This window comes from Capra hircus, chromosome 15, assembly GCF_001704415.2.
Source record: "Capra hircus breed San Clemente chromosome 15, ASM170441v1, whole genome shotgun sequence".
NCBI lineage: Eukaryota > Metazoa > Chordata > Mammalia > Artiodactyla > Bovidae > Capra > Capra hircus.
This window is the reverse complement of record NC_030822.1, coordinates 47,151,105-47,177,075: the sequence shown is the minus strand read 5'-3', so window position 1 is coordinate 47,177,075 and position 25,971 is coordinate 47,151,105. Positions and strand designations below refer to the sequence as shown.

General features: G+C 35.2%; 1 protein-coding gene across 3 annotated transcripts in view; it reads right to left on the bottom strand.

Annotated features, from left to right (window-relative positions):
* Nucleotides 617-25,971, bottom strand: part of NUCB2 (nucleobindin 2) — a 40,850-nt gene continuing 15,495 nt past the window's right edge. For all 3 annotated transcript variants that reach the window (XM_018059610.1, XM_005689581.3, XM_018059611.1), the window contains 12 exons: nt 23,064-23,207; nt 22,367-22,474; nt 18,471-18,597; nt 13,480-13,583; nt 12,250-12,435; nt 11,863-11,953; nt 11,217-11,275; nt 11,027-11,119; nt 9,805-9,894; nt 4,430-4,600; nt 1,171-1,249; nt 617-757 (listed from right to left, as the gene is read on the bottom strand). In XM_018059610.1, the coding sequence (XP_017915099.1) occupies nt 1,175-1,249; nt 4,430-4,600; nt 9,805-9,894; nt 11,027-11,119; nt 11,217-11,275; nt 11,863-11,953; nt 12,250-12,435; nt 13,480-13,583; nt 18,471-18,597; nt 22,367-22,474; nt 23,064-23,207 (1,248 nt within the window). In that variant the 3' untranslated portion in view covers nt 617-757; nt 1,171-1,174. The remainder of the gene's footprint in view (nt 758-1,170; nt 1,250-4,429; nt 4,601-9,804; nt 9,895-11,026; nt 11,120-11,216; nt 11,276-11,862; nt 11,954-12,249; nt 12,436-13,479; nt 13,584-18,470; nt 18,598-22,366; nt 22,475-23,063; nt 23,208-25,971) is intronic.

Here is a 25,971-nt window from a genome sequence, read left to right as displayed (position 1 = left end):
CCATGCAATGAGGAGAGCAGAGCAGAAAGATGGGAACCTGGACACTACCTACTTACAGATTTCTTATATGTAAAAGGCAAAAACTCTTTTTTAGTTAAACCAGCATTCTCTTTGGCTTTTCTGTTACATGTAGCAAAACCTGATCTTCAATGATAGAGCATAATGCAAAAATATTGTAAATGAAAAATGACCTTAAGGGGTAGGAGAAGCTGTTTGTTAGAAGAATTTCTAGCAGTTAGTATTGCTGAAAGTTAAAAGTTTCAGGAAAAAGTTACTAGCAAACACTGGGGAATACTATGGTATTCTCAGGAGAAGAATCATTAATATCAAAGAGACTTTTATTGAGAGAGGGGATGATAAGCACCCATAAGAGTATCTATCTTTATGAATAAGTGAAAGCAATTTATTTTAAAAGCAATGGATGGAACTTTCTCACTTAAATAGTTACTAATAATTTCATTAAATTATGGCATAGGCTGCTTAATTAAATAACTAAAGGAGAACAAGGGGAAAAGAAGGGAGGTATGAAAATGACAGCAGGTATTGAGTTTGTTTCCTTCCTGGTTCTGATAGGCTTCAATCCTTAAATATCTGTGTTAAAAGAAATATGTTCCCGTTTAAAAAGTATCTTCCTTTATTCCACATATGCTTTAAAATATTTATTGAGCAGAGGAGAAGGAAGGGAGGCAAAAAGATGACACAGATGATGATTCAACAATTTTCTTCCAAGTTCTGGTGGACTTCAAACTTTAAATGTCTGTACAAAAGAAAAATATATGCCCTTATTTTAAAGGTATCTTCCTTTACTCTAAATATTATTTTATACATAGACATATTGAGTATTTGTTTCTTAACTATGCTTAACCACAGATCACAATCTAAAAACATGTTCTCTGATAATATCAATAATTGATTAGGAAGAATTATGAGTAATATTGAAAAAAATCATTTTACCATGTATATGGCTATCAAATTACATAGCTTTTGAAATGTACTAGTACATAAAGATTTTAGAGGCATTTTCATTTTTCTATAATACAAATTGCTCTGTTTCTACACATAAAGAGAAAGTAGCACAGATATTAGTGATTTGAATATGTATTTGTGACAAAAGTAAATTTCTATTTATTCCATTTTTAAAAATTTTCTCAAATAAACAAAATTACATACGTGGCTAAATCTTTGATTCTCCACCAGGTGCTGATGGGGAAATCTGTTGTAATTTTTTTTGTTCCATCTGCTGTACAACCTAGTGAATGGAAAAAGAATGTCTTAAAAGTAAGTATTATTTTCTCTGCTATGGATGACCTTTGCCAAAGGACAGCAAACTAACTAAAAATTGTTTTCCAAAATGAGATATTCACATTCTAAAATTAAGGGCAACTACTATCAGCAATTATATGCCAATAAAATGAACAACTTGGAAGAAATGGACAAATTCTTAGAAAAGTACAACTTTCCAAAACTGAACCAGGAAGAAATAGAAAATCTTAACAGACCCATCACAAGCACAGAAATCGAAACTGTAATCAGAAATCTTTCAGCAAACAAAAGCCCAGGTCCAGATAGCTTCACAGTTGAATTCTACCAAAAAATTTAGAGAAGAGCTAACATCTATCCTACTCAAACTTTTCCAGAAAATTGCAGAGGAAGGTAAACTTCCAAACTCATTCTATGAGGCCACCATCACCCTAATACCAAAACCTGACAAAGATGCCACAAAAAAAGAAAACTATAGGCCAATATCACTGATGAACATAGATGCAAAAATCCTTAACAAAATTCTAGCAATCAGAATCCAACAACACATTAAAAAGATCATACACCATGACCAAGTGGGCTTTATCCCAGGGATGCAAAGATTCTTCAATATCTGCAAGTCAATCAATGTAATAAACCTCATTAACAAATTGAAAAATAAAAGCCATATGATCATCTCAATAGATACAGAGAAAGCCTTTGACAAAATCCAACATCCACTTATGATAAAAACTCTCCAGAAAGCAGGAACAGAAGGAACATACCTCAACATAATAAAAGCTATATATGACAAACCCACAGCAAATATTATCCTCACTAGTGAAAAACTGAAAGCATTTCCCCTAAAGTCAGGAACAAGACAAAGGTGCCCACTTTCACCACCACTATTCAAAACAGTTTTAAAAGTTTTGGCCACAGCAATCAGAGCAGAAAAAGAAATAAAAGGAATCCAAATTGGAAAAGAAGAATAAAACTCTCACTGTTTGCAGATGACATGATCCTCTACATAGAAAACCCTGAAGACTCCACCAGAAAATTACTAATCAATGAATATGGTAAAGTTGCAGGATATAAAATCAACACACAGATATCCCTTGCATTCCTGTACACTAATAATGAGAAAATAGAAACAAAAATTAAGGAAAAAATTCCATTCACCATTGCAACGAAAAGAATAAAATACTTAGGAATATATCTACCTAAAGAAACGAAAGACCTATATAACCTATAGTTATATAGAAAACTATAAAACACTGGTGAAAGAAATCAGAGAGGACACTAATAGATGGAGAAATATACCACGTTCATGGATCAGAAGAATCAATATAGTGAAAATGAGTATACTACCCAAAGCAATCTATAGATTCAATGCAATCCCTATCAAGCTACCAACAGTATTTTTCAGAGAACTAGAACAAATAATTTCACTGTTTGTATGGAAATACAAAAAACCTCGAATAGCCAAAGCAATCCTGAGAAAGAAGAATGGAACTGGAGGAATCAACCTGCCTGACTTCAAGACAGTATGGTACTGGCACAAAGACAGAAATATAGATCAGTGGAACAAAATAGAAAGCCCAGAGATAAATCCACACACCTATGGACACCTTATCTTTGACAAAGGAGACAAGAATATACAATGGAGAAAAGACAATCTCTTTAACAAGTGGTACTGGGAAAACTGGTCAACCACTTGTAAAAGAATGAAACTAGAACACTTTCTAACACCATACACAAAAACAAACTCAAAATAGATTAAAGATCTAAACATAATACCAGAAACTATAAAACTCCTAGAGGAGAACATAGGCAAAACACTCTCCGACGTAAATCACAGCAGGATCCTCCGTGACCCACCTCCAAGAATATTGGAAATAAAAGCAAAAATAAACAAATGGGACCTAATTAAAATTAAAAGCTTCTGCACAAAAAAGGAAACTGTAAGTAAGGTGAAAAGACAGCCTTCAGAATGGGAGAAAATAATAGCAAATTATTAATAGCTGCAACTCCTGCAGCTCAATTTCAGAAAAATAAATGACCCAATCAAAAAATGGGCCAAAGAACTAAATAGACATTTCTCCAGAGAAGACATGCAGATGGCTAACAAACACATGAAAAGATGCTCAACATCACTCATTATCAGAGAAATGCAAATCAAAACCACAATGAGGTACTATTTCACGCCAGTCAGAATGGCTGTTATCTAAAAGTCTACAAGCAATAAATGCTAGAGAGGGTGTGGAGAAAAGGGAACCCTCTTACACTGTTGGTGGGAATGCAAACTAGTACAGCCACTATGGAGAACAGTGTGGAGATTCCTTAAAAAACTGGAAATTGCCTTATGACCCAGCAATCCCACTACTGGGCATACACACTGAGGAAACCAGAATTGAAAGAGACACGTGTACCCCAATGTTCATCGCAGCACTGTTTATAATAGCCAGGACATGGAAGCAACCTAGATGTCCATCAGCAGATGAATGGATAAGAAAGCTGTGGTACATATACACAGTGGAGTATTACTCAGCCATTAAAAAGAATACATTTGAATCCATTCTAATGAGGTGGATGAAACTGGAGCCTATTATACAGAGTGAAGTAAGCCAGAAAGAAAAACACCAATACAGTATACTAACGTATATATAGGGAATTTAGAAAGATGGTAACGATAACCCTGTATGTGAGACAGCAAAAGAGATACAGATGTATAGAACAGTCTTTTGGACTCTGTGGGAGAGGAAGAGGGTGGGATGATTTAGGAGAATGGCATTGAAACATGTATAATATCATATATGAAACGAATCGCCAGTCCACGTTCAATGCAGGAGACAGGATGCTTGGGGCTGGTGTACTGGGATGACCCAGAGGGATGGTATGGGGAGGGAGGTGGGAGGGCGGTTCAGGATGGGGAATACTTGTACACCCGTGGCAGATTTGTGTTGCTGTATGGCAAAACCAATACAATATTGTAAAGTAATTAGCCTCCAATTAAAATAAATAAATTTATATTAAAAAAATAATAAAATTTAGGGCAGTCAACAATGCCATTTAAAAAATAATAAAATTTAAAATATAACACCTAATTTAAATATTATAGCACAAAAACAGAGGTATGTAGCAAAGACCCTAGAATCCTTTTTAATGCCACAAGCCTTTTACAAAATACCACCTGATGGTATTCCAGCTTCTGAGCCTCAAGTTGTTCATGCTGACGTTGTAGGTCTTCTTTTTGTTTCTGAAGCTCATCTGCCTTTTCCTTAAGTTTACTTTCTTGTACGGAGATAAGATTTTCATATTCCTTCAGTTCTTCCTCTGTGAAGAACTGTTGCTGGTCCAATGTCTAAAAGACAAAAAAAATGAGAAAAGAATAACCTTAGAAATAAAACAAAAAGCTCTGATTCAGTTTCAAATTCTGTCATTAATAAAGTACAAAAGAATATCTATAGTATTGTATCTTTGGGGTAAGAAAGAAGGGGAAAAAGAAAATATATACTTATATTTTATCTGGGCAAAAAGTATGACAGGAAGGAAAACTCCAGAAACTACTGAGACTGGTTATTGGTCCATGAATCAAGGTAAATTGGAAGTGGTCAAACAGGAGATGGCCAAAGGAGACATCGACATTTTAGGAATCAATGAACTAAAATGGACTGGAATGGACAAATTTAATTCAGATGACCATTATATCTACTACTGTGGGCAAGAATCCTTTAGAAGAAACGGAGTATCCTCATTGTCAACAAAAGAGTTTGAAATGCAGTACTTGGGTGCAATCTCAAAAATGACAAGAATGATCTCTGTTCGTTTCCAAGGCAAACCATTCAATATCACAGTAATCTAAGTCTATCCCCCAAGCAGTAATGCTGAAGAAGCTGAAGTTGAATGATTCTATGAAGACCTACAAGACCTTCTAGAACTAACACCCAGAAAAGATGTCCTTCTCATCACAGGAGACTGGAATGCATAAGTAGGAAGTCAAGAGATACCTGGAGTAATAGGAATATTTGGCCTTGGAGTACAAAATGAAGCAGGGCAAAAGCTAACACAGTTTTGCCAAGAGAATGCACTGGTCATAGCAAATACCCTCATCCAACAGTATAAGAGAAGACTCTACACATGGACATCACCAGATGATCAATACCAAAATCAGATTGATTATATTCCTCAAAGCCAAAGATGGAGAAGTTCTATACAGTCAGCAAAAACAAGACAGGGAGCTGACTGTGGCTCAGATCATGAACTCCTTATTGCCAAATTCAGACTGAAATTGAAGAAAGTAGGGAAACCACTAGACCATTCAGGTATGACCTAAAGCAAATCCCTTATGATTATACAGTGGAAGTGGCAAATAGATTCAAGGGATTAGATTGCCTGAAAAACTATGGGCAGAGGTTTGTGACATTGTACAGGAGGCAGGGATCAAGACCATCTCCAAAAAAAGAAATGTAAAAAGGCAAAATGGTTGTCTGAGGAGGCCTTACAAATAGCTGAGAAAAGAAGAGAACCTAAAGGCAAAGGAGAAAAGGAAAGATATACCCATTGGAATGCAGAGTTCCAAAGAACAGCAAGGAGAGGTAAGAAAGCATTCCTCAGTGATCAGTGCAAAGAAATAGACGAAAACAATAGAATGGGAAAGACTAGAGATCTCTTCAAGAAAATTAGAGATACCAAGGGAACACTTCATGCAAAGATGGGCACAATAAAGGACAGAAATGGTATGGACCTAACATAAGGAGAAGATATTAAGACGAGGTGGCAACAATACACAAAACAACTATACAAAAAAGATCTTCATAACCCAGATAAACAAAATGGTGTGATCACTCACCTAGAGCCAGGCATCCTGAAATGCGAAGTCAAGTGGGCCTTAAGAAGCATCACTACAAACAAAGCTAGTGGAGGTGATGGAATTCCAATTGAGCTATTTCAAATCCTAAAAGAGGATGCTGTTAAAGAGCCGCACTCAATATGTCAGCAAATTTGGAAAACTCAGCAGTGTCCACAGGACTGGAAAAGGTCAGTTTTCATTCCAATCCCAAAGAAAGGCAATCCCAAAGAATGTTCAAATTATCACACAATTGCACTCATCTCACAGGCTAGCAAAGTAATGCTCAAAATTCTCCAAGTGAAGCTTCAACAGTATGTGGACTGTGAACTTCCAGATGTTCAAGTTGGATTTAGAAAAGGCAGAGGAACCAGAGATCAAATTGCCAACATCCACAGGATCATTGAAAAAGCAAGAGAGTTCCAGAAAAACATCTATTTCTGCTTTATTGATCATGCTAAAGCCTTTGACTGTGTGGATCACAATAAACTGTGGAAAATTCTGAAAGAGATGGAAATAACAGACCAACTTACCTGCCTCCTGAGAAATCTGTATGCAGGTCAAGAAGCAACAGTTAGAACTGGACAGGGAACAACAGATGGGTTTCAAATTGGGAAAGGATTACATAAAGGCTGTATATTTTCACCCTGCTTATTTAACTTATATGTAGAGTACATTATGTGAAATACCAGGCTGGATGAAGCACAAGCTGGAATCAAGACTGACAGGAGAAATATCAATAACCTCAGATTTGCAGATGACACCAGCTTTATGGCAGAAAGTAAAGAACTAAAGAGCCTCTTGGTGAAAGTGAAAGAGGAGAGTGAGAAAGTTGGCTTAAAGCTCAACATTCAGAAAACTAAGATCATGGCATCCAGTCCTATCACTTCATGGCAAATAGATGGGTAAACAGTGGAAACAGTGGTTAACTTTATTTTGGTGGGGGGGGGCGCTCCAAAATAACTGCAAATGGTGACTGCAGCCATGAAATTAAACGACGCTTACTCCTTGGAAGGAAAGTTATGATCAACCTAGACAGCATATTAAAAACAGAGACATTACTTTGCCAATAAAGGTCCGTCTAGTCAAGGCTATGGTTTTTCCAGTAGTCATGTATGGATGTGAGAGTTGGACTATAAAGAAAGCTGAGGGCTGAAGAATTGATGCTTTTGAACTGTGGTGTTAGAGAAGACTCCTGAGAGTCCCTTGGACTGCAAGGAGATCCAACCAGTCAATCCTAAAGAAAATCGGTCCTGAACGTTCACTGGAAGGACTGATGCTGAAGTTGAAACTCCAATACTTTGGCCATCTGATGCGAAGAACTGACTCAGTGGAAAAGACTCTGATGCTGGGAAAGATCGAAGGCAGGAGGAGAAGGGGACAACAGGGGACAGGATCGTTGGATGGCATCACCAACTCGATGGACATGAGTTTGAGGAAGCTCCAGAAATTGGTGATGAACAGGGAAGCCTGGCATGCTGCAGTCCATGGGGCTGCAAAGAGTCGGATAGGACTGAGCAACTGAACTGAACTGAATGAGATTGGTCACCTACAGAATAAACAGAGAACTGGGTGGTAAGGACAAAGAAAATGTGAGAAAGAAAATCATGCTTCTTTGAATAAATCTTTTTTGCACAGATGTGATTGCTGGTAATATGTCAATGTTTCACATGTTCAATAAATAAATAAAATCCATAAAGACAGAAAACTTCTCCATATTGAATACAAATAGAAACAAATAAATAACACTTTAAAGTGAACAAAATACTTCACAGAATGGGGAGGGGAAAAAAAGAACTAATCCAAGAAACTTGTGATCACAGTATTTGGACTATATGCGCTTAGGCTAAAACAATGACAAAAAATGTAAACAAATATTAAAGTCTGGTTTTTCAGAGATATTGATTAGCAATTCTGAAACTTTTTGTAAATCCTATGATTGAAGAAATAAGTAAATATTATTCCCATCAAAAACCTAACAAATATTCCCTTGGTCCTGGTAATACTACATTGAGGATCTATTTTATAAAATAAACCTGAACACAGAAAAACTTTATAAAAAATGTGTTAATAGCAGCACTATCTTTTTAAGTAACAATAAAAGACTAGAAATAACCTAAATGTCTAACCCTCAGAAAACCGTTAAGTACCTCCAAAGTTATTAAAACAGTGCTTACCAATACTTTTGAAATGATGTTGAATGATTCTCTTTTAAGGATTCTGGCAGTGGATTAGACAAGTTACTTTTCATATTACCAAAGGTAAAATAGTAATTTTACATTGGTAAACTTGGATGACACCACCTTAACCAAATAATCAAAGTTAACCTAGCCAGTTATAGAAATAATCAGCAGCATATGCTTCTTGATATGATGCACTTAACATCACTTCAGTGATATTCCTACCAAAAGTAGGAATCATAAAGAAACAGCAGACAAATTCAGACTGAGGGTCATTCCACATAATAACTGGTCCGTACTTTTAAAAAATATCAGTTACTTCATGCAAATAGAGGGAGAAAAAGAGGGAGATAGTGACAGATTTCCTCCTCTTGGGCTCTAAAATCACTGCAGATAGTGAATGCAGCCATGAAATTGAAGACGTTTGCTTCTTGGCAGGAAGGTTATAACAAACCTAGATAGTGTGTTGAAAAGGAGAGAGATTACTCCTCTGACAAAGGTCTGTATAGTCAAGGCTATGGTCTTCCCGGTGGTCACATACGGCTGTGAGAGCTGGACCGTAAAGAAGGTGGAGCACCAAAGAATTGATACCTTTGAACTGTGGTGCTGGAGGAGACTCCTGAGAATCCCTTGGACAGCAAGGAGATCAAACTAGTCAATCTTAAGAGAAATCAACCCTGAATACTCACTTATACACAGTAAACTATGATATAAATTCAAATACCTTTGGTGGGGAGCAAATTGGCAGCTATGTTTAGAAACTAAAACCTTCTCATAAAACTTGAGAAAAGTTCTATTCCTAAGAATTAATCTTAGGGAAATCATCACAGATGCCCCAAAATGCATGAACAAATGGATAGTTATCACAATTTTATTTATCACAGCAAAAAAAAAAAATAGTCTAAACCTGGAAGAATGGCTATAAAAATTATGCTATCACACAACTGCATACTAAGTTGTCATTTTTTAAATGATGATTTTGAGACATGGCTTTGGAAATTTTTCATGAACTATCACTAAATTTTACAACATAGAATTTCACAAAGTCATTTATATAGTATAAAGCCATTTAAAACATATATAGATATGAATTTTTATATATATGTAAACTAAAAATGGGACAGACACTATTTATACACTGTATGCTATATATATGCATAATACTAAATACACAAAGGATTTCCAAACTTGCATAACACAATGCATAATTTGTGTCTACTTCTGGATGGTACAATTACATGTAACTTCCACTTCACTCTTCAAATGTATCCATATTTTTAATTTTCAAGAATGAACATTATTTTACACTTAAGTACAATTTTAAAAAGACTTCTAATTACATGCAATGTGATTACTAGTAGAGATCAGCTGCCACAGCTTTTCAAGAAATCAAGTTCATTATTTTACAGTGACATTTTATGTGAAAAGCCAAGATGGTAAAACTATCCATGCAAACATAATGGCAAATAAAAGTTAAAAGGGAATAAACTGATATAAATTTCTTGAACCTAACATCCCATTTCAAGTAGGTTGTCTTACCTCCCAGCTATCTGGCTCTAAGAATTCCTTTTTTTCTGTAGCTTTTAAAAATTCCTCTAGCGTCACCAATCGGTCTTTGTTAGTATCAACCTGATTAAAGGAAAATGTATATGTAAAGTAAAATAACTCTTTCTCATTATTTAGACACTAGAAATTCTTCTAATAGATGCTGCTATATAAACATACAGCAATTAGCATTAGCCTAACATCCATAGAAACTGAGGGAAAAAAAACAAAGCAACACTCAATACCATACTAGAATCAGAAAATAGATAACTTTCTCTTCCTTATAATTCAAATTTGAAAATACCTGAAATCCCCAAAGATCACCAAGTTTGAGTCTGCAGATATGACTGATTAGACTAATATTATTTTCCTTCCTCTTTTTTCCTTTTGAAGCTAAGGGCTTGGGCAACAATCTTTCCAGCAAGAGGACTTTTTTAGGCAAGAATAAAGGAGTTTAAGTTAAATACTCACAGCATTTTTTTCCTAAAAACAAACAACTAGCTAAATCAAAGATGAAGTTGACAACCTTTCTAAATCCTTTTCAGTGGCTCTTATAGACTATGGCAAATTCAGTTACAAAATTGAACTCTATGATGGCCAAAGAAATTCATTTGTTATGTAAGATGCCAGCACTCAACAGAAATCCTAGTTTACCATGAAAAGCTCAAATATCAGGTGAAAATCACTGAAGCAATGCAGTGGGCTTGGGGAATTCCCTGGTGGTCTAGCAGTTAGGACTCCACACTTTCACTGCTAAGGGTCTGGGTTCAAGCCATGGTCAGGGAACTAAGATCCCACAAGCTAATCACACGAGCTGTGTAGTACAGACAAAAACAAAAACCGTGGGCTTAAGTTATCCTGTCTATGATGGCTCTTTCAGAGTTTTTAGCTTAATAACATGAACAAGAAATAAATATTTGTTGTTATAAACCATTAAGGCATTGAGTTTTTAATTTCTTAGCAAAAATTAATTTTTTACTTCTAAAGAATGTTTTACAGCATTCTTTTATATGCAGAGCATCTTAATCTTTAAACATTTTAAAGTAGTTACAAAATAATTTTATTTACACTAAGGGAATCTACTGACAATTATGAATCAATAATGCAAAGTACAATTATATATCTATTCTGTATATTTGTTTTCCATTTAACAGTAAGATTTATTGCAAGAACTTGAATAATCCGCAGAAGTAACAGGTAAACATTTCAAACATACCTCATTCATTACATGTTCCCTCATTCTAAGCCTTTCTTCCTCCATTTCTACCATATCATCCTCTTCATTTTTGGGGTCATATACTTTCTCCAACTAAAAAGAAAATTTTAAAACCAACATAAAAGAAAGGAAGGTAATAGAAGGAAAAAAGAGAGAGCAAAGCCACTGAATACTTAATGAACTCATTTACCTCTTTAGTAAATAGGGCTTCTAATTCTTGTTCATCTAGGAAGCCATCACTATTGACATCTAAAGTTTAAAAGTTACAAATGCAAAAACTGATTTTAATGCCTTAGAAAATAGACAGTTAAAGTACAACTAATTACAAGTGGTTTGCAAAACTATTACTTCGATAAAGCATCAACATGCTACAGAAAAAGGTTTCTTTCTTTTTGTGAAGCCTCCGATCAGTCCAACTGATAACAATTCACTACTTACTCATAATTCACCATAGTTATTGAGAAAAATATATGTTAACCAATTTTTGCCAAAATATAAAGCAATGTACTTTAAGACTATATTTTAATATTACAGCCTAATGTCTGTTAGATGCCACCTAGCTAGTCACAGAAATACCTTCACTTTACAGAGAAACTTGCAGTAAGTCATATGATGATTCAAAAATAAAAGCAAGTATAAAGACAGCTACTGAACTAAAATATTTTATACTGCAGACCAGTAATAAAGACTATTATACTACCCTTGAGAAAAACTCTAAATATTTACTACCAATAGGACTCAATTAGAAAAGTGTAGCAGAAATCAATTAAGACTAAAGCATCTATTATTTTTCAGACAGAAGCTATAAATATTAATATTTGTATCAACTCTGTTACCATGTAATTTGAAAAATGTCTTGGGGTCGAAGTCATTAGGATCCAATCCATCAGCCTCTTCCCACACTTCTTTAAGTTGGTCTTTGCTTCCCTGTGAATCAATTAAAAAAAACACACACACATAAGACAAACTGTAATCCATATAGAGACTCAGATGCAAAACTGAAAAACTATAAAAAATTAACTCAAGATTTTAAGAACTAATAACATGATAAAATTCTATCTGGCACAAAGAAGTATCTTCATTTAATTGTGATTTTATATATATTTTGTTTTGTTTTAACTAATTAATTTATTCTTAATTGAAGGATAATTGCTTTACAAAATTGTGTTGGTTTTTGCCATACATCAACATGAATCAGCCATAGGTAAATTCACAGTCCTTACTGGATGATTAACTTTAGGATGATTTTCATGCTTTTTCTTCATTTCTGCAAATTTAGATTCTTCTTCTTTTCTCTTTTCTTCACTCAGTGTTTTTAAATATTCTCTCCTTTCATGTTCCTTCATCATTTCATACTTTTTAAATTCTTCATGTCGAGCCTTATCATAGTGTTCCAGATCACTTGTAGCCTATAAAGCAATATTTAAATTAAATAAGAAGATGTGCTTAAAAATATAAATAAAAGCTTCTTCCATATAGCATACTGTCTAACAGAAGGTAGTATAGGAGGGCTAAAACATACTCAACTTTTGTTTTAAATTCTACCCTTCTAATTTAGTCATTATTATTGTCAGAGATGGGCTTCCCAGGCGGTTCAGTGGTAAAGAATCTGTCTGCCGATGTAAGAGACGCAGGTTCATACTCTGGGTCGGGAAGATCCCCTGGAGAAGAAAACGTCAACCCACTCCAGTATTCTTGCCTGGGAAATCCCATGGACAGAGGAGCCTGGAGGGCTACAGTCCATAGGCTCAAAAAGGAGTTGGACATGACTTAGCAACTAAACCAATCAACACTATCAGAGGTGTAGGCATTCAAAGAAGCTAGAAGTTCAAAGCTAGTTTCAACCTCAGGAAGTTCTGCATAAGCAAGTAATATATACACTTACTTTAAAAAGAAGAAAAAGGAAGAGACTGTATCAAATCTGTACCATGCAGAGAACTAGAATCGTTTCTAACAACTTAACTAAACGCAAGAATACCCAGACTAGAACATCTAGTCTGCTAACTCCATACAGTACAACACCGGGGGTCTATGAACTGCTATCTAAAATTCCTGAGGCCAGATGTGTTTCAAAATCTTCAGGATTTTAGAAAAGATATATGGCATATATGCAATATTTTGTAACACCCATGAAGAGTATAAATAGATTAGCACTTCCTTATCAAAATCTAGGAGTACTCATATTAAGTAAGCTAGGAAAAAAAATATAAATAGCCTTACTAGAATTCAAGCCAGGTTTCCATTTTTATAGTATGTTGGATTTTGGAATTGTTGGCAAGGGATTACAGATCTATATGTCCACATTATTATCTGTCCTAATAAGAGTTACACTCTCTCCCTTTAAAGATATTCTAGAGAGTATACAAAAGTTATACTACCATTTCATGGAATTTGTCAAATTACAAAATCTCAAAGGTACAATAAAAATAATACATTTTGACAATTATTCTCACCGCTTTGATTAGCATATCTAAATCTGTAGATTCAAACTTGTTAGGATTCAGGTGGTTTAGATGATCAAATTGTTTTAGAAGAGCATGGTGGTCTATACCTGTATCTGAAAGAAAATGAGAAAACTGTAAACAATAAGTTACTAGAAGCTAGAATCATAAATTAATATGAAGATACATAAGAATAAAAATTCATATTTTATAAGAAAATTCAACATTTTAGATTAAAGGTTAATTTTTTTTAAAGAATATTGTATACATTGTTATTCTAGGCAAAGATAATATCCTTGAATCTGGAATGGAATATAATTTAATGTGTGTATTTTAATGTTATTTCAAGAAAGACTAGTTGACTCTCAGTGTAACTTACAATAAAAACTTTTTTCTTCTTTTTAATTTATTTTTTATTGAAGGATAATTGCTTTATAGAATTTTGTTGTTTTCTGTCAAACTTCAACATGAATCAGACATAGGTATACATATATCCCCTCCCTTTTGAACCTCCCTCCCATCTCCCTTCCCATCCCACCTCTCTAGGTTGATACAGAGCCCTGTTTGACTTTCCTGAGCCATACAGCAAATTCCCGTTGGCTATCTATTTTACTTATGGTAGTGTAAGTTTCCATGTTACACTTTCCATACACCTCACCCTCTCCTCCCCTCTCCCCATGTCCCAGATATCCATCAACAGGATTCTGGTAAATAAATTATGATATATCTATATAATGGAAGTATATGCAACTGCTAAAAAAAAAAGAAAAAAAAGATGGTCTCTGCATATTAATACAGAGAGATCTCCAAAATTATTAAAGGAAAAATCCATGGCACAAAATGTATATTGCATATATCTTTTGCATAAAAAGAGAGGAAAAATGTGAACTTTTATTTGTATTTGCTTATGTATGAGTAAAGACACTCAGGAAGGATGGTATTAGGGGGCAGTGGAAACTAATAATGTACAAAACTATCCAGGAACTTTCTCATACTCTTGTTTTAAGCCATATGAATCTATCGCCTACCTTAAAAATTACACCTCCCCAATCCCTATGGCTCAGCTGGTAAAGAACCCACCTGCAATGCAGGAGACTTGGGTTCGATCCCTGGATTGGGAAGATCCCCTGGAGAAGGGAAAGGCTACCCACTCAAGTATTCTGGCCTGGAGAACTCCATGGCCAGTATAGTCCATGGGTCACAAACAGTCAGAAACAACTGAGCGACTTTCACTTTCAAATTAAGCCCTTCTTCAAATTATCAGAAATTTTAACTCATAAATTGTGAATCAAGGAGAAAATATGTATAACTTTTCGAAGGATGTAAGACAGTTTACTTTAGATAATGAAATCTAGCCCCTGTTTTGGAATAAAGAAAACATTGCCAAGATTAAGGAGATGGAAGTTGTCTAAATGCAAAGAAATCTCAAACCACCTTAGGCCTGGCTTCAAGGACAGAACTGCCTCATGTGTCTGACTACATGAAGCAGGATGGTATGAGTTAATTTATCTCTCACTGATGTCCTTAGGATAATGATTCAGGATAGTGAGTATTCGGTACTTGTTTTCTTAGTCTATTCACCAGCAGAGAGTTTACCCTCTACACTGAAGTGAAGTGAAGAAGTGAAGTGAAGTCGCTCAGTCATGTCTGACTCTTTGCGACCCCATGGACTGTAGCCTACCAGGCTTCTCCATCCACGGGATTTTCCAGGCAAGAGTATTGGAGTGGGTTGCCATTTCCTTCCCCAGAGGATCTTCCTGACCCAGGCATCGAACCCAGTCTCCCACATTGTAGGAAGATGCTTTACCATCTGAGCCACAAGGGGTCCCCAACCTCCAGGACATAATGCCTGATGATCTGAGGTGGAATGAACGAATGAATGAAAGCCGCTCAGTCCCGTCCAACTCTTTACAACCCCATGGACTATACAGCCCATGGAATTCTCCAGGCCAGAATACTGGAGTGGAGGCATTTCTCTAGGGATCTGAGGTGGAGGCAATGTAATAATAATAGAAATATGGTATCCCCACCACCACCAGTCTATGGAAAAATTGTCTTCCACGAAACTGGTCCTTGGTACCAAAAAGTTTGGGAACCACTGCTCTACACAATTTCTCCAATATGATCCATTGACCAGAGGTACATGTTTAAAATGCATATTACTTATTCCCAGAATCAGCATATATAGAGGTAAGATTCAGTAATTTGTATTTTTAAACTAGCTCCCCAGGTGATTTTTATGCAACTGGAGTTTAAAAACTGATACTCTGTCCTTAGTAAATATTCAGATATTTACTGATGACAATGAACCACCCCAATAACCATCCTATACAGGCATATTATACAGAATCCAGCTTGAAGTGTATCCCACTTGCCAAATCTGGCCCCTGGGTTTTGATTCATAATTAGAAAGGCCATTCCAAGACAGTAAAGGAATTCACTTATGTTGTCAACTTTGCTTTTATGGTTTTATTTCCTACACTTAAATCTTTGGTTTACATAAGCACTTATCCTGATATATATGAGATATAAATCCAACTATACCTTTTTCCAAATGCGTATCCAACTCTATTAAGACCACTTATCTCATTAATGAGATACCACCTTTAATACAAACTAAATTCCATATGCATTTAATTTTATTTCCGGAATTTTTATTTTGTTTCACTGGTCCTTCTACTTACATGACAAAATCATAGAGTTCTAATGTCTGATGTTCAATGATATGTTTTGATATCTAATATATCAAGTCCTTCTTCTTTGTTCTTCCTAAGAGGCATATTGCTTTTCTTGCTTGTTTCCCCTTTTCATATGAATTTTAAAATTAACTTGGCCAGTACCAGGGGAAAAACGTACACCTTTTTTATTTGGATCATGTTAAATTTATAAATTAACCTAGGAAGAATTGACATGTTTATAATGCTGAGTTTTGTGTCAGAAAAATGCTATGTCTTCCTCGTTTTTTCAAGTCTACTTTTGTGTCTTTCAGAAGCATTTTCAAGTTTTTATCTCTAAGTCTTTCACATCTCTTAATAGGTTTATTTTGGGTATTTTGTTTTTGTTGGTATTGTGAATAGTCTTCTCTTCCATTCCATCTCCTAACTGGCGGTTGTTTGCACATACGAAAAAACATTGACTTCTATATATTGCTTGTGTGCATGCTAAGTTGTTTCAGTCGGATGCAACTCTTTGAGACCCTATGGACCATAGACCACCTCTGTTCATGGGATTCTGCAGGCAAGAATATTGGAGTGGGTTGCCATTTCCTCCTCCAGGGTATCTTCCCTACACAGGGATTAAATTCGTGTCTCTTACATCTCCTGTATTGGCAGGAGGGTTCTTTACAACTAGCACCACCTGGGAAGCCCTCTGTATATTGTTTACCTTGCTGAATTTTCCTGTTGTATATACTAAGTTTTTCAGACAGTTATTGAGTTTTCTAAGTGCCTATTATCTGCAAATAGAGATGATTTTATTGCCTACTTTCTATTTACCTTCAATTTTTTCATTTGTATAATTGCTTTGATTAGTACCTCCAATACAATATTAATTAGTAGTGGTGACACAGCGAGCATTGTTTTGTTTCTGATTTTAGTTAAAATACATATTTGTGTTTCTCCAATAAGTATGTGTAGCTGAGCTGGACATATGTGATCATGTTACAGAAGTATCTATTGATTACTATTTTATGGCTTTAAAAAAATTAATTAGATGTGTTAATTCTTGTCAAATGCCTTTTCTGAATATATGGAGGTGATCGTATGAACTTTCTTTGAGATAGCTTCACATTTCAAAAACTCTGCTTCTTAGCTGTGTAATCTCCTCATAGTCTAAAATTAGAATATGGGAGGATAAATAGGCAGAGCCAGAGGAGTTTTAGGGCAGTGAAACTACTCTGTATGATACTATGATGGTAGATACATGTCATTATAAATTTACCTGGACCCATAAACTGTACAACACCAAGAGTGAAGTATAAACTATGGATCTGGAGCTATCATGATGTGTCACTGTAGGTTCATCAGTTGTTGGGAGACGTTGGTATTGGGGTAGGCTGTGAACATTTGGGGACGGGGGTATATGGGAAATATCCGTACCTTCCCCTCAATCTTGCTATGAACCTTATATTCTACCAAAAATAATTATCTTAATTTTTTAAAAAAAATTGAGGAGAATTCCCTAGTGTCCAGTGTTTTAGAGTCCACACTTTCAAGGAAGGGAGCCCAAGCTCGATCCTTGGTCAGGGAACTAGATCCCACGTGCCGCAATGAAATTCAAAGATATCCCATGCCACAGCTGAGACCAGGCACAGCCAAAGAAATGCATAAATTGATAAATATAATTTTTTAAAAAATACAAACTTGAAAGATTTATTCCAATTAATTATTTGTCCTTTGACTTTGCAAGTTCTTTTGTCACCAAAAATTTTTTTCTTCCTGTATCTACACATATAATAATTTATAATATTAGATTCTCTAAAAAGTTAATCTTGCATTCCTAAAATAAATCCACTTGCTATGACAAAGTATTCTTTTAATGTCTAATAATTTTGGTTTTGGCATCAATACATGATAAGAGTGTGGAAGTTTCCTTCTTCCTCTATGCTCTGGAATACTTTAAATAGCACTGACAATCTGCCCTCTAATGGTTTAGTGGAATTGCCTTTGGTATTGTCTGAACCTGGTGTTTTTGTGGAGCTAGCTCTGACAATTTTTCTATTTCATCTATGGAAATTGTTCTAATTAGTTTCTCTCCCCTTCTTTCTTTTGGTCTTCTTTGATGTTATTTTTCCTCTTTAAAGTAATGGTTTAATTCATTATTTTTCATTCTTTCTTTTTTGATATAATTTTTTAAGGGCAATCATTTTGATTTTTGAATGACATTTTAAAAATTAAGAGAAGCCAAATCAATTCTAACATTAAATTTTGACTAAAGGAACATGGTCTCTAAACTGACCTCAAAACCAAATATTGGAATTTTCTGACCTTTTCTTTAGCACTTACCTTGAAAAGAATCTAATTTAGCTTTAATCAGCATTCTTAACCTTGCCACTTCTTGCCTTTTCAGTTCATCAAGTTTTGTCCTCACGTGGTGACTTACTAAATCCAGTTCTTTGCTTAGCCTCCCACTCTGTTAACAAAAATGATAAATTAATATTATCTATTCCATTTCACTTTTAGATAAGATACAATATATCTAAAATAGGGCTATGATAACATAGTGATAAATGCTTTGACTAATTGAGATAAATTTGATATGACAAACAACATTTCTTTCAGAAGAAATTCAGTTTGTAACTCTAAATTAAGGCATCTAAAAGCCATAATTAAAGCAAAAACAAGAAACTCAAAAAGTAACTTAAATTGTAAAATGGTACAGCCACTTTGGAAAACAATTTGACAATTCCTCAAAAAGTTAAACACTGAGTTACCATATGATCCTGCAAATCCATTCCTAGATATATACCTAAAGAATAGAAACATATGTTCACATAAAGTCTTAACTATGAATGTTCACAGGAGCATTTTTCACACTAGCCAAAAAAGTAGAAATAACCCAAATGTCCATCAACTGATAAATTGATAAAATATGGAATAGCCATATAATGGAATATACCAATACATGCTACAATATGCTGAACACTGAAACCACTATGCTAAGAGGCCAGGCAAAAAAGGCCAAATTTTGTATAATTCCACTCATATGAAATGTCCAGAACAGGCAAAACCACAGACATAGAAAGTAGATTAATGTTGGCCAGGGGCTGAGGAGAGGAAAGGGGGAGAGATTGCTTAATGGATACAGGGTTTCATTTTAGAGGAAACAAAATTGTTCTAAAATTAGATAGTAGTGATGGTTATATAACTGTACATATATCAAAACCACGGCATTGTACACTTTAAAGGGGAAAATTTTATGGCATGTTAATTATATTTTGATCAGCTTTTTAAAGTAACATAGCTTCTTTAAGCTTTAGTCATTCCATATATTAAAAACTTATTAGAATTCATCTTTTTTAGGTTGTCTCCTTTGATTACTTTTTTCATAGATGAATATATACATGCTTCAAAATTTAAGAAACAAAATAGTTAGTGGTTTACTTTCTCTTGTTATAAATGCATTTGCAATCATAAACTGCAAGTCTAACTAGCAATCAGGCACACAAACCCTTCAGGATTGAGTCAAGGGGGCCTGCTGAGGAAAGGAAGGTAAAGAAACTCCACAAGGGAGACCAAGAAAGAATGTTCAGAGTGCGGAGAGGGGACCAAGAGCATAGTCTGTTACAGAAGCAAAAAGAGTAGTATATATCAAGGAGAGACGGTCACTATTATTGATAGAACAATAGTTCTCAAGGAGAAGCACCAACATCACTTGGGAACCTCAGAGCCACAGGGCACTAGACTTACTGAATCATAAAGTCGGGAGGTGGGGCCCAGAAATCCGTTTTAACAATTTAAAATTTTGAGAACCACTGAGATAAAATAAAGGAGTCCGGTAAGAAGAGGAATAGAATGTGCACATTAGATCTGGCAATTAAGAAGTCATGACATCCTTCGCAAAAGCACACTCAGGGAAGCGGCCCAGGCAATGCCATGGTCCTCCCAGTTAGCAATGCTTGGTAAGGGAAGAAAGGTAGTATGAGTCTCCTTTCAAAACGCTTAGCTGAAAAGGAAAGGACAACTTCTAATTTTTTTTCCAGTTTTTCCTGAGAAAAGAGGAATTGCCTGGCTGTTTGTAATGATTCTGTTGGGTTGGGTTTTGTTGTCTAGTTTTACTCATTTCTTTTTCATTAAATAACTGTTTAACTTACTCCATTTTGTCTCCGCCTCTTACCCGATACAACCCCATAAAGAAAAGGACCTGACTGTGAAAGGGAGACAGTTATAAAAGTATTCCCATACCAAATAAGACAAGCTAGTTGCCTTCTTTTCCCTGGTTATCTCTATATAGTAACTCCCATTATCCACATTTTTGTTAGCCCTCAAATAATGCTCTTAGTCCTAACTGAAGTATTGTAGATAAGAGACACTGAAAGCTCTATATTAGATATCATTCATCCCAGGAAATTAGTTCCATAGCTCAAATAAATTTTTCAAGGAAACACAGGATTATTCAGGGAATTGTGGGTATTATCTAAGGGAAATAAGTCAGGCAGAGAAAGAAAAAATGCTGCCTGACGTATGTGGAATCTAAAAAAACAGAACAAACCAACTAGACCCAACGAAAAACAGACATATACAGAGAATAAATGGGTGGTTGCCAGAGTGGAGGGAGGTTGGGGAAGAAATGAAATGGGTGAAGGGGATCAAGAGGTACAAACTCCCAGATATAAAATAAATAAGCCATGGGGATGTAATATACTACATGGGGTGTGCAGTCAATAATATTGTATTAATTTTGTGTGGTGACAGATGGTTACTAGACCTATTGTGGTCATTATTTCCCAAAGTATATAAATGTCAAATCACCATGTCCTAAACATTAAACTAATATAATACCATATGTCAAATATATGTCCATTAAAAAAAAAAAGTAATTCTAAAATAAAATAAAGATAATTCAAGGGAATTATTGGCATAAGGCTGTTACCATTCTCCCAGAAAAGTTTCAGAGGAAAGCTGTGAACTAAAAGCCACACACAGGCTCTGATAGTAGCCACAACCTTATGTAGGTCAGACTTTCAAAAGGGGCCCAGACCAGGGACAGAAACTAAAACAAGAAGGATGCTTGATCCAGAATGTTTCCTTCAAATGAAGTTCTCTAATTCCGATTCTAGAAACAGCTGAGATAATTTTTTAGGAAAGTTAAAAACAGATAAAAATAACATAAAAAAGCCAATAAAACTATCTTGAGAGATATAACTGAAAATTTAAAATTATATCATTGGATTTTTTTTTTTTTTTTTTTTTTACTTGTGACTCTAAGATAAACCAAATTAAATGGATTCATTACCCTTCAAGGATGGGCTTCCCTAGTGGCTCAGATGGTAAAGAATCTCCCTGCAAGGCAAGAGACCTGGGTTCAGTCCCTGGATCAGGAAGATCCCGTGGAGAAGGAATGGCAATCCACTCCAGTATTCTTGCCTGGAGAGCCCCGTGGACAGAGGAGTCTGGTGGGCTGTTGTCCATGGGGTCACAAAGAGTCGGACACAACTGAGAGACTACACTTTCACTTTCACCCTTCAAGGATGGGCTTGAAAAGAATCTCTCATGTCAGATCTTGTTTTTTACAACCTCTTTTCTTTATTATGAGTACTAAGGAGAGGTCTAGGACTAAGATAATGTCTAATAAATGGGTTTCTTAGGACAGAGGCAAATTAAACCTCCCCTATTGAGATAAGATATGGGCCATTACATCTTCTATTAATCTGGATCTGATTAAACACCAGAACTAAACTTATTCTAAACCTTTGAATAGCTTCCTGCTGGCCTCCCATCATGTTTTGAGTCTCTTACCATGATGTACAAGACCCTCTGTCATCTAGCCCATGATTCCTTCCAACCTCATCTTTAGGCCAATTATGGCCTCCACTTCCCAGGCTAGCTTCCAGAAACACTTCCTACTCCTAGGTTCCTATATATCTCCTGAACCTTGGCCTGGGATGCCTCCCAGTCTTTCTCCTTTTCTCAGCCACATCTTTAAGCAATAGTCATAATCTCTAGGAAGAAAGATGACCCATCTTCCCTCACTGCTTTATACTAAATTAGGTGTCCAATCTTATATTTCCAAAATGCATTATACACTTACCGTATATTCATTGTAGTAATCTTTTTCTTGGTATTAGTCTCCCTTGAGTTCTTTAAGGGCTGCAAATGAGACCCATCTTTGTAATCCCAATACTTAGCTCAGTGTCTGGCATGATTAAATATTTCTCAAACAATTATTTAATTACATTTACCTTTATTTCCTCTATGTCTGCTTTCTGGAGCTTTTCTCTGAAATGACTATCTGTTTCCAGCACATCAATCACTTGCTTGAGGTATTCATCGTAATAAAGTCCAGTATCCTTCAAATTAAGAAACAAACAATAACTCTTCTGAAAGTTTTTCCTTCCCTGTATCTAAAGATCTCAATCCTAAAAAACAAAACAAACAAAAAAAGGTCTAGAAAAATGGTATTGAGACAAACCTACTTTGACAGTTTGGGCAGTCAAAGTTAAAAAACTATTTTTCAAATGAAGAATGTTGTATCAGAACCAATGTCAAGTTTTTCCTATGTAAAAGCCAATTTTCTATATTGCTTAGGCAATGTAGACTTAACCAATAATATTAAAATTATTGACTTTACCCCATTGTCACCTGTCTCCTTCACTGTTATGTGTCTCTTCTCTGAATATAATGTTCTCTTGGCTGGTTATCTCCATCTTGGAAACGTATTATGGTTAATTCTCTTATATACTATCTAATATACTAGTTAGATATATATATCTAGTATAACTACATTAAACAAATTTTGTCTAATATTAAACAACAACATATACTTATTCATTATACTTTTTACTACTTTTTGAAAAATAGTTCCTAAATTTCCAATTTTATAAGTAATAAATTTATTTAAAATTCTTCCCACAAGGTTATCTTTGTCATTTCACTTACTGGTGGTTCTATCTTTGCACTGTCCACAGGCTGAGCAGCTTTTACTTTTGTCTTGTCTATGTCTATAGGCACAGCTTCAAGAGCAGTAAGTGCACATGTAACCAAGAAAAAACAACACTGCGGAAGGATAGTCCTCCACTTCATCTGAAATAAAGGTACAATTATATTAAGGTTCTGAAAAAACATTTCCAAACTATATATATATACACCACATTACCACATTAATACCACATTAATAATACCACAATTAGTAATATAATATACTCAATTTTAGGGAACTTAATTCTAGGAATTCTAGAATTCTAAGAAAGGGGTTAAGAATAGATTATAACACCAAAAATAATGCTTAAAGTAGATCACTAAGGAAAATCAGGAAAGAAATGCTTTTCCACTAAGATTAAAACGACAAGTAAACAAAATTTTAAAGTTTAAACTGCTTATATAAGAAAACATTTGGTTAATTCAAAAAGCTTCAAATAAAGATGGTAATGAGGAACTCAATTAAAAAAAAAATAGCCCAAGTTTAAGAAAGGGAGAAGAGAAAACTATATATTTTTTCTCAATTAAAATACTAAAGAGCCAAAATTATTTCTGGATATGATATTTAAATTAGCTTTGATCTAATTTTGAAAGTAATTTGCTCTATGAACATAAATTGATTTAAAAAGACAAATAACTGACTACAAATATTCTCTTAACCTTACCAGACATTATTTTATCATAGCCAGTGTTGTTCATTGTTCAGTCATTAAATCATGTCCAACTCTTTGCGACCCCAGCAGCATGCCAGGTTTCCCTGTCCTTCACTATCTCCTGGAGTTTGATCAACTCACGTCCATTAAGTCGGTGATGCCATCCAACCATCTCATCCTCTGTTGCCCTCTTCTCCTCCCACATATGACAAAGTTCTTTTTGGTCAACAATTTTTCAAATAAATAGGTCAATAAAATATCAAGCAGGATGCAACAGGGTTGAAGCAAAAGAGTAACAAGTAGTGCTGGTCGCACAACATTATTCAAATCTTGGGGATCCCTGGTGTTCCAGTAGTTAAGAATCCGCCTTGCAAGGCAGGGGACATCAGTTCAATCCCTGGTCCAGGAAGATCCCACATGCCACTGGGCAACTAAGCCTATGTGCCACAACTACTGAGCCCAGGTGCTGCAACGACTGAAGCCTGTATGCCTAGAGCCTGTGCCCCGCAACCAGACAGCCGCAACAGTGAGAAGTCCAAGCACAGCTAGAGAGCAACCCCTGCCCTCCACAGATAGAGAAAGCCTGCACACAGCAACCAAGAGCCAGTGCAGCCAAAAATAGATAAATAAATCTTTAAAAAAATATTGTTCAAATCTTGCTTATTAATTTTCTACTTCATAAGGATATTTGTAGCTCCAGAGGATCTACTACAAGAATTGGAGTGAATAAAAAGCTCATACTTAATTTATTTGATATACACAGACTGATAATGGATCCAAGTCAAAAATAATGGCCTGACCGTCAATCTGGAATATGCATTATTTAATTCAGAGACTTCCAAACTTAGCTGGCCATGGACTTTTTTTTAAGTAACATGTCTTTATCCACAGAACACAGTTTGGAAGGATACACTGCCTCATTTTCACCACAACCCTAGGTAGTATATAGCAGTGACTCATTTTACAGATGAAGAAATTTTTAATGGAAATGATTCACTCACACAGCATTGTCTTGAATTAACATAATCACTAGAATTCACATTTTAGTGCTATTTCTAGTATATCAAAATTTTTAGCATCATTATTGAGATACAATTCACTTGCCATAAAATTCTCCCATCTAAGGTACAGGATTTGTCTATTCTATAAAGACGCTACTCAAAGTTTAGTTCTCAAACTTAGAGGATAAAATCATCTAGGAGCTTGTTGGAAATGCAAATTCTCAGGTTGCACCCAAGACTTCTAGAGTCAGACTCTCTGGGGTAGGACCCTGGAATCTGATTTAACAAACATTCCAAGTGATCCTTACATATGTATCTCAAGTCCAAGACTCACTCTTCTCTAGGACACTAGTCCTTCAACACGACTGTTGTGAGTAAATGTCACTTATAATGAAATGTTTGGGACATACTGGCTCAATGAAGTTTAATATGTTCCCATCTTCGTAAGACTTTGAGGATTTGTGACGGGCTGCTCGGCATTAGGAATCTCTAACAGAAGGATGGTTTGTTTTTCCACAGAATCTTTTCCTGGCCATGAATCACCTCCTCTTCTCACAACGATTTTTTATGATAACAAAGGTTTATTTCTCATTCATGCTTCATGCCCACTATAGGTATATGTTTTGCCTTTGTTCTTTTGAGATATAATTTACATGCTATAAAACTTACCCTTTCCAATCACACAATTCAGTGGTTTTTAGTATATTCCCAAGGCTGTACGATTATCAACATAATCCAATTTTAGAACATTTTCATCATGTCAGAAAGAAACCACATACCTATTAGCAGTCACTCCCATTTCCCCTATTCTCTCAGTCTGTGGCAACCGCAAATCTGCTTTCAGTCTATATAGATTTGCCTACTCTGGACATTTTATATAAACGGAATCATATAACATATCGCCTTTTCTATATCTGGCTTTTTTCGTTTAGCATTATGCTAAATGTTGTAACATGTTGTAACATGAATCAGCACTTCATTTTTTTTACAGCTGAATAGATAGTCTACTGTATGGATATTCTACATTTTGTTTATCAGTCCATCAGTTGATGAAAATTTGGGTTATTTCTGCTTTCTTTTTTTTTTACTAAAGATTACAATAAATGGTCTCCTTTTTTGTTGTTGCTTTAAAATTTTATTTATTTATTTATTGGTCACACTCAGTATTTGCTGCTACAAGTGGGCTTTCTCTAGTTGCAGGGAGTGGGGGCTACT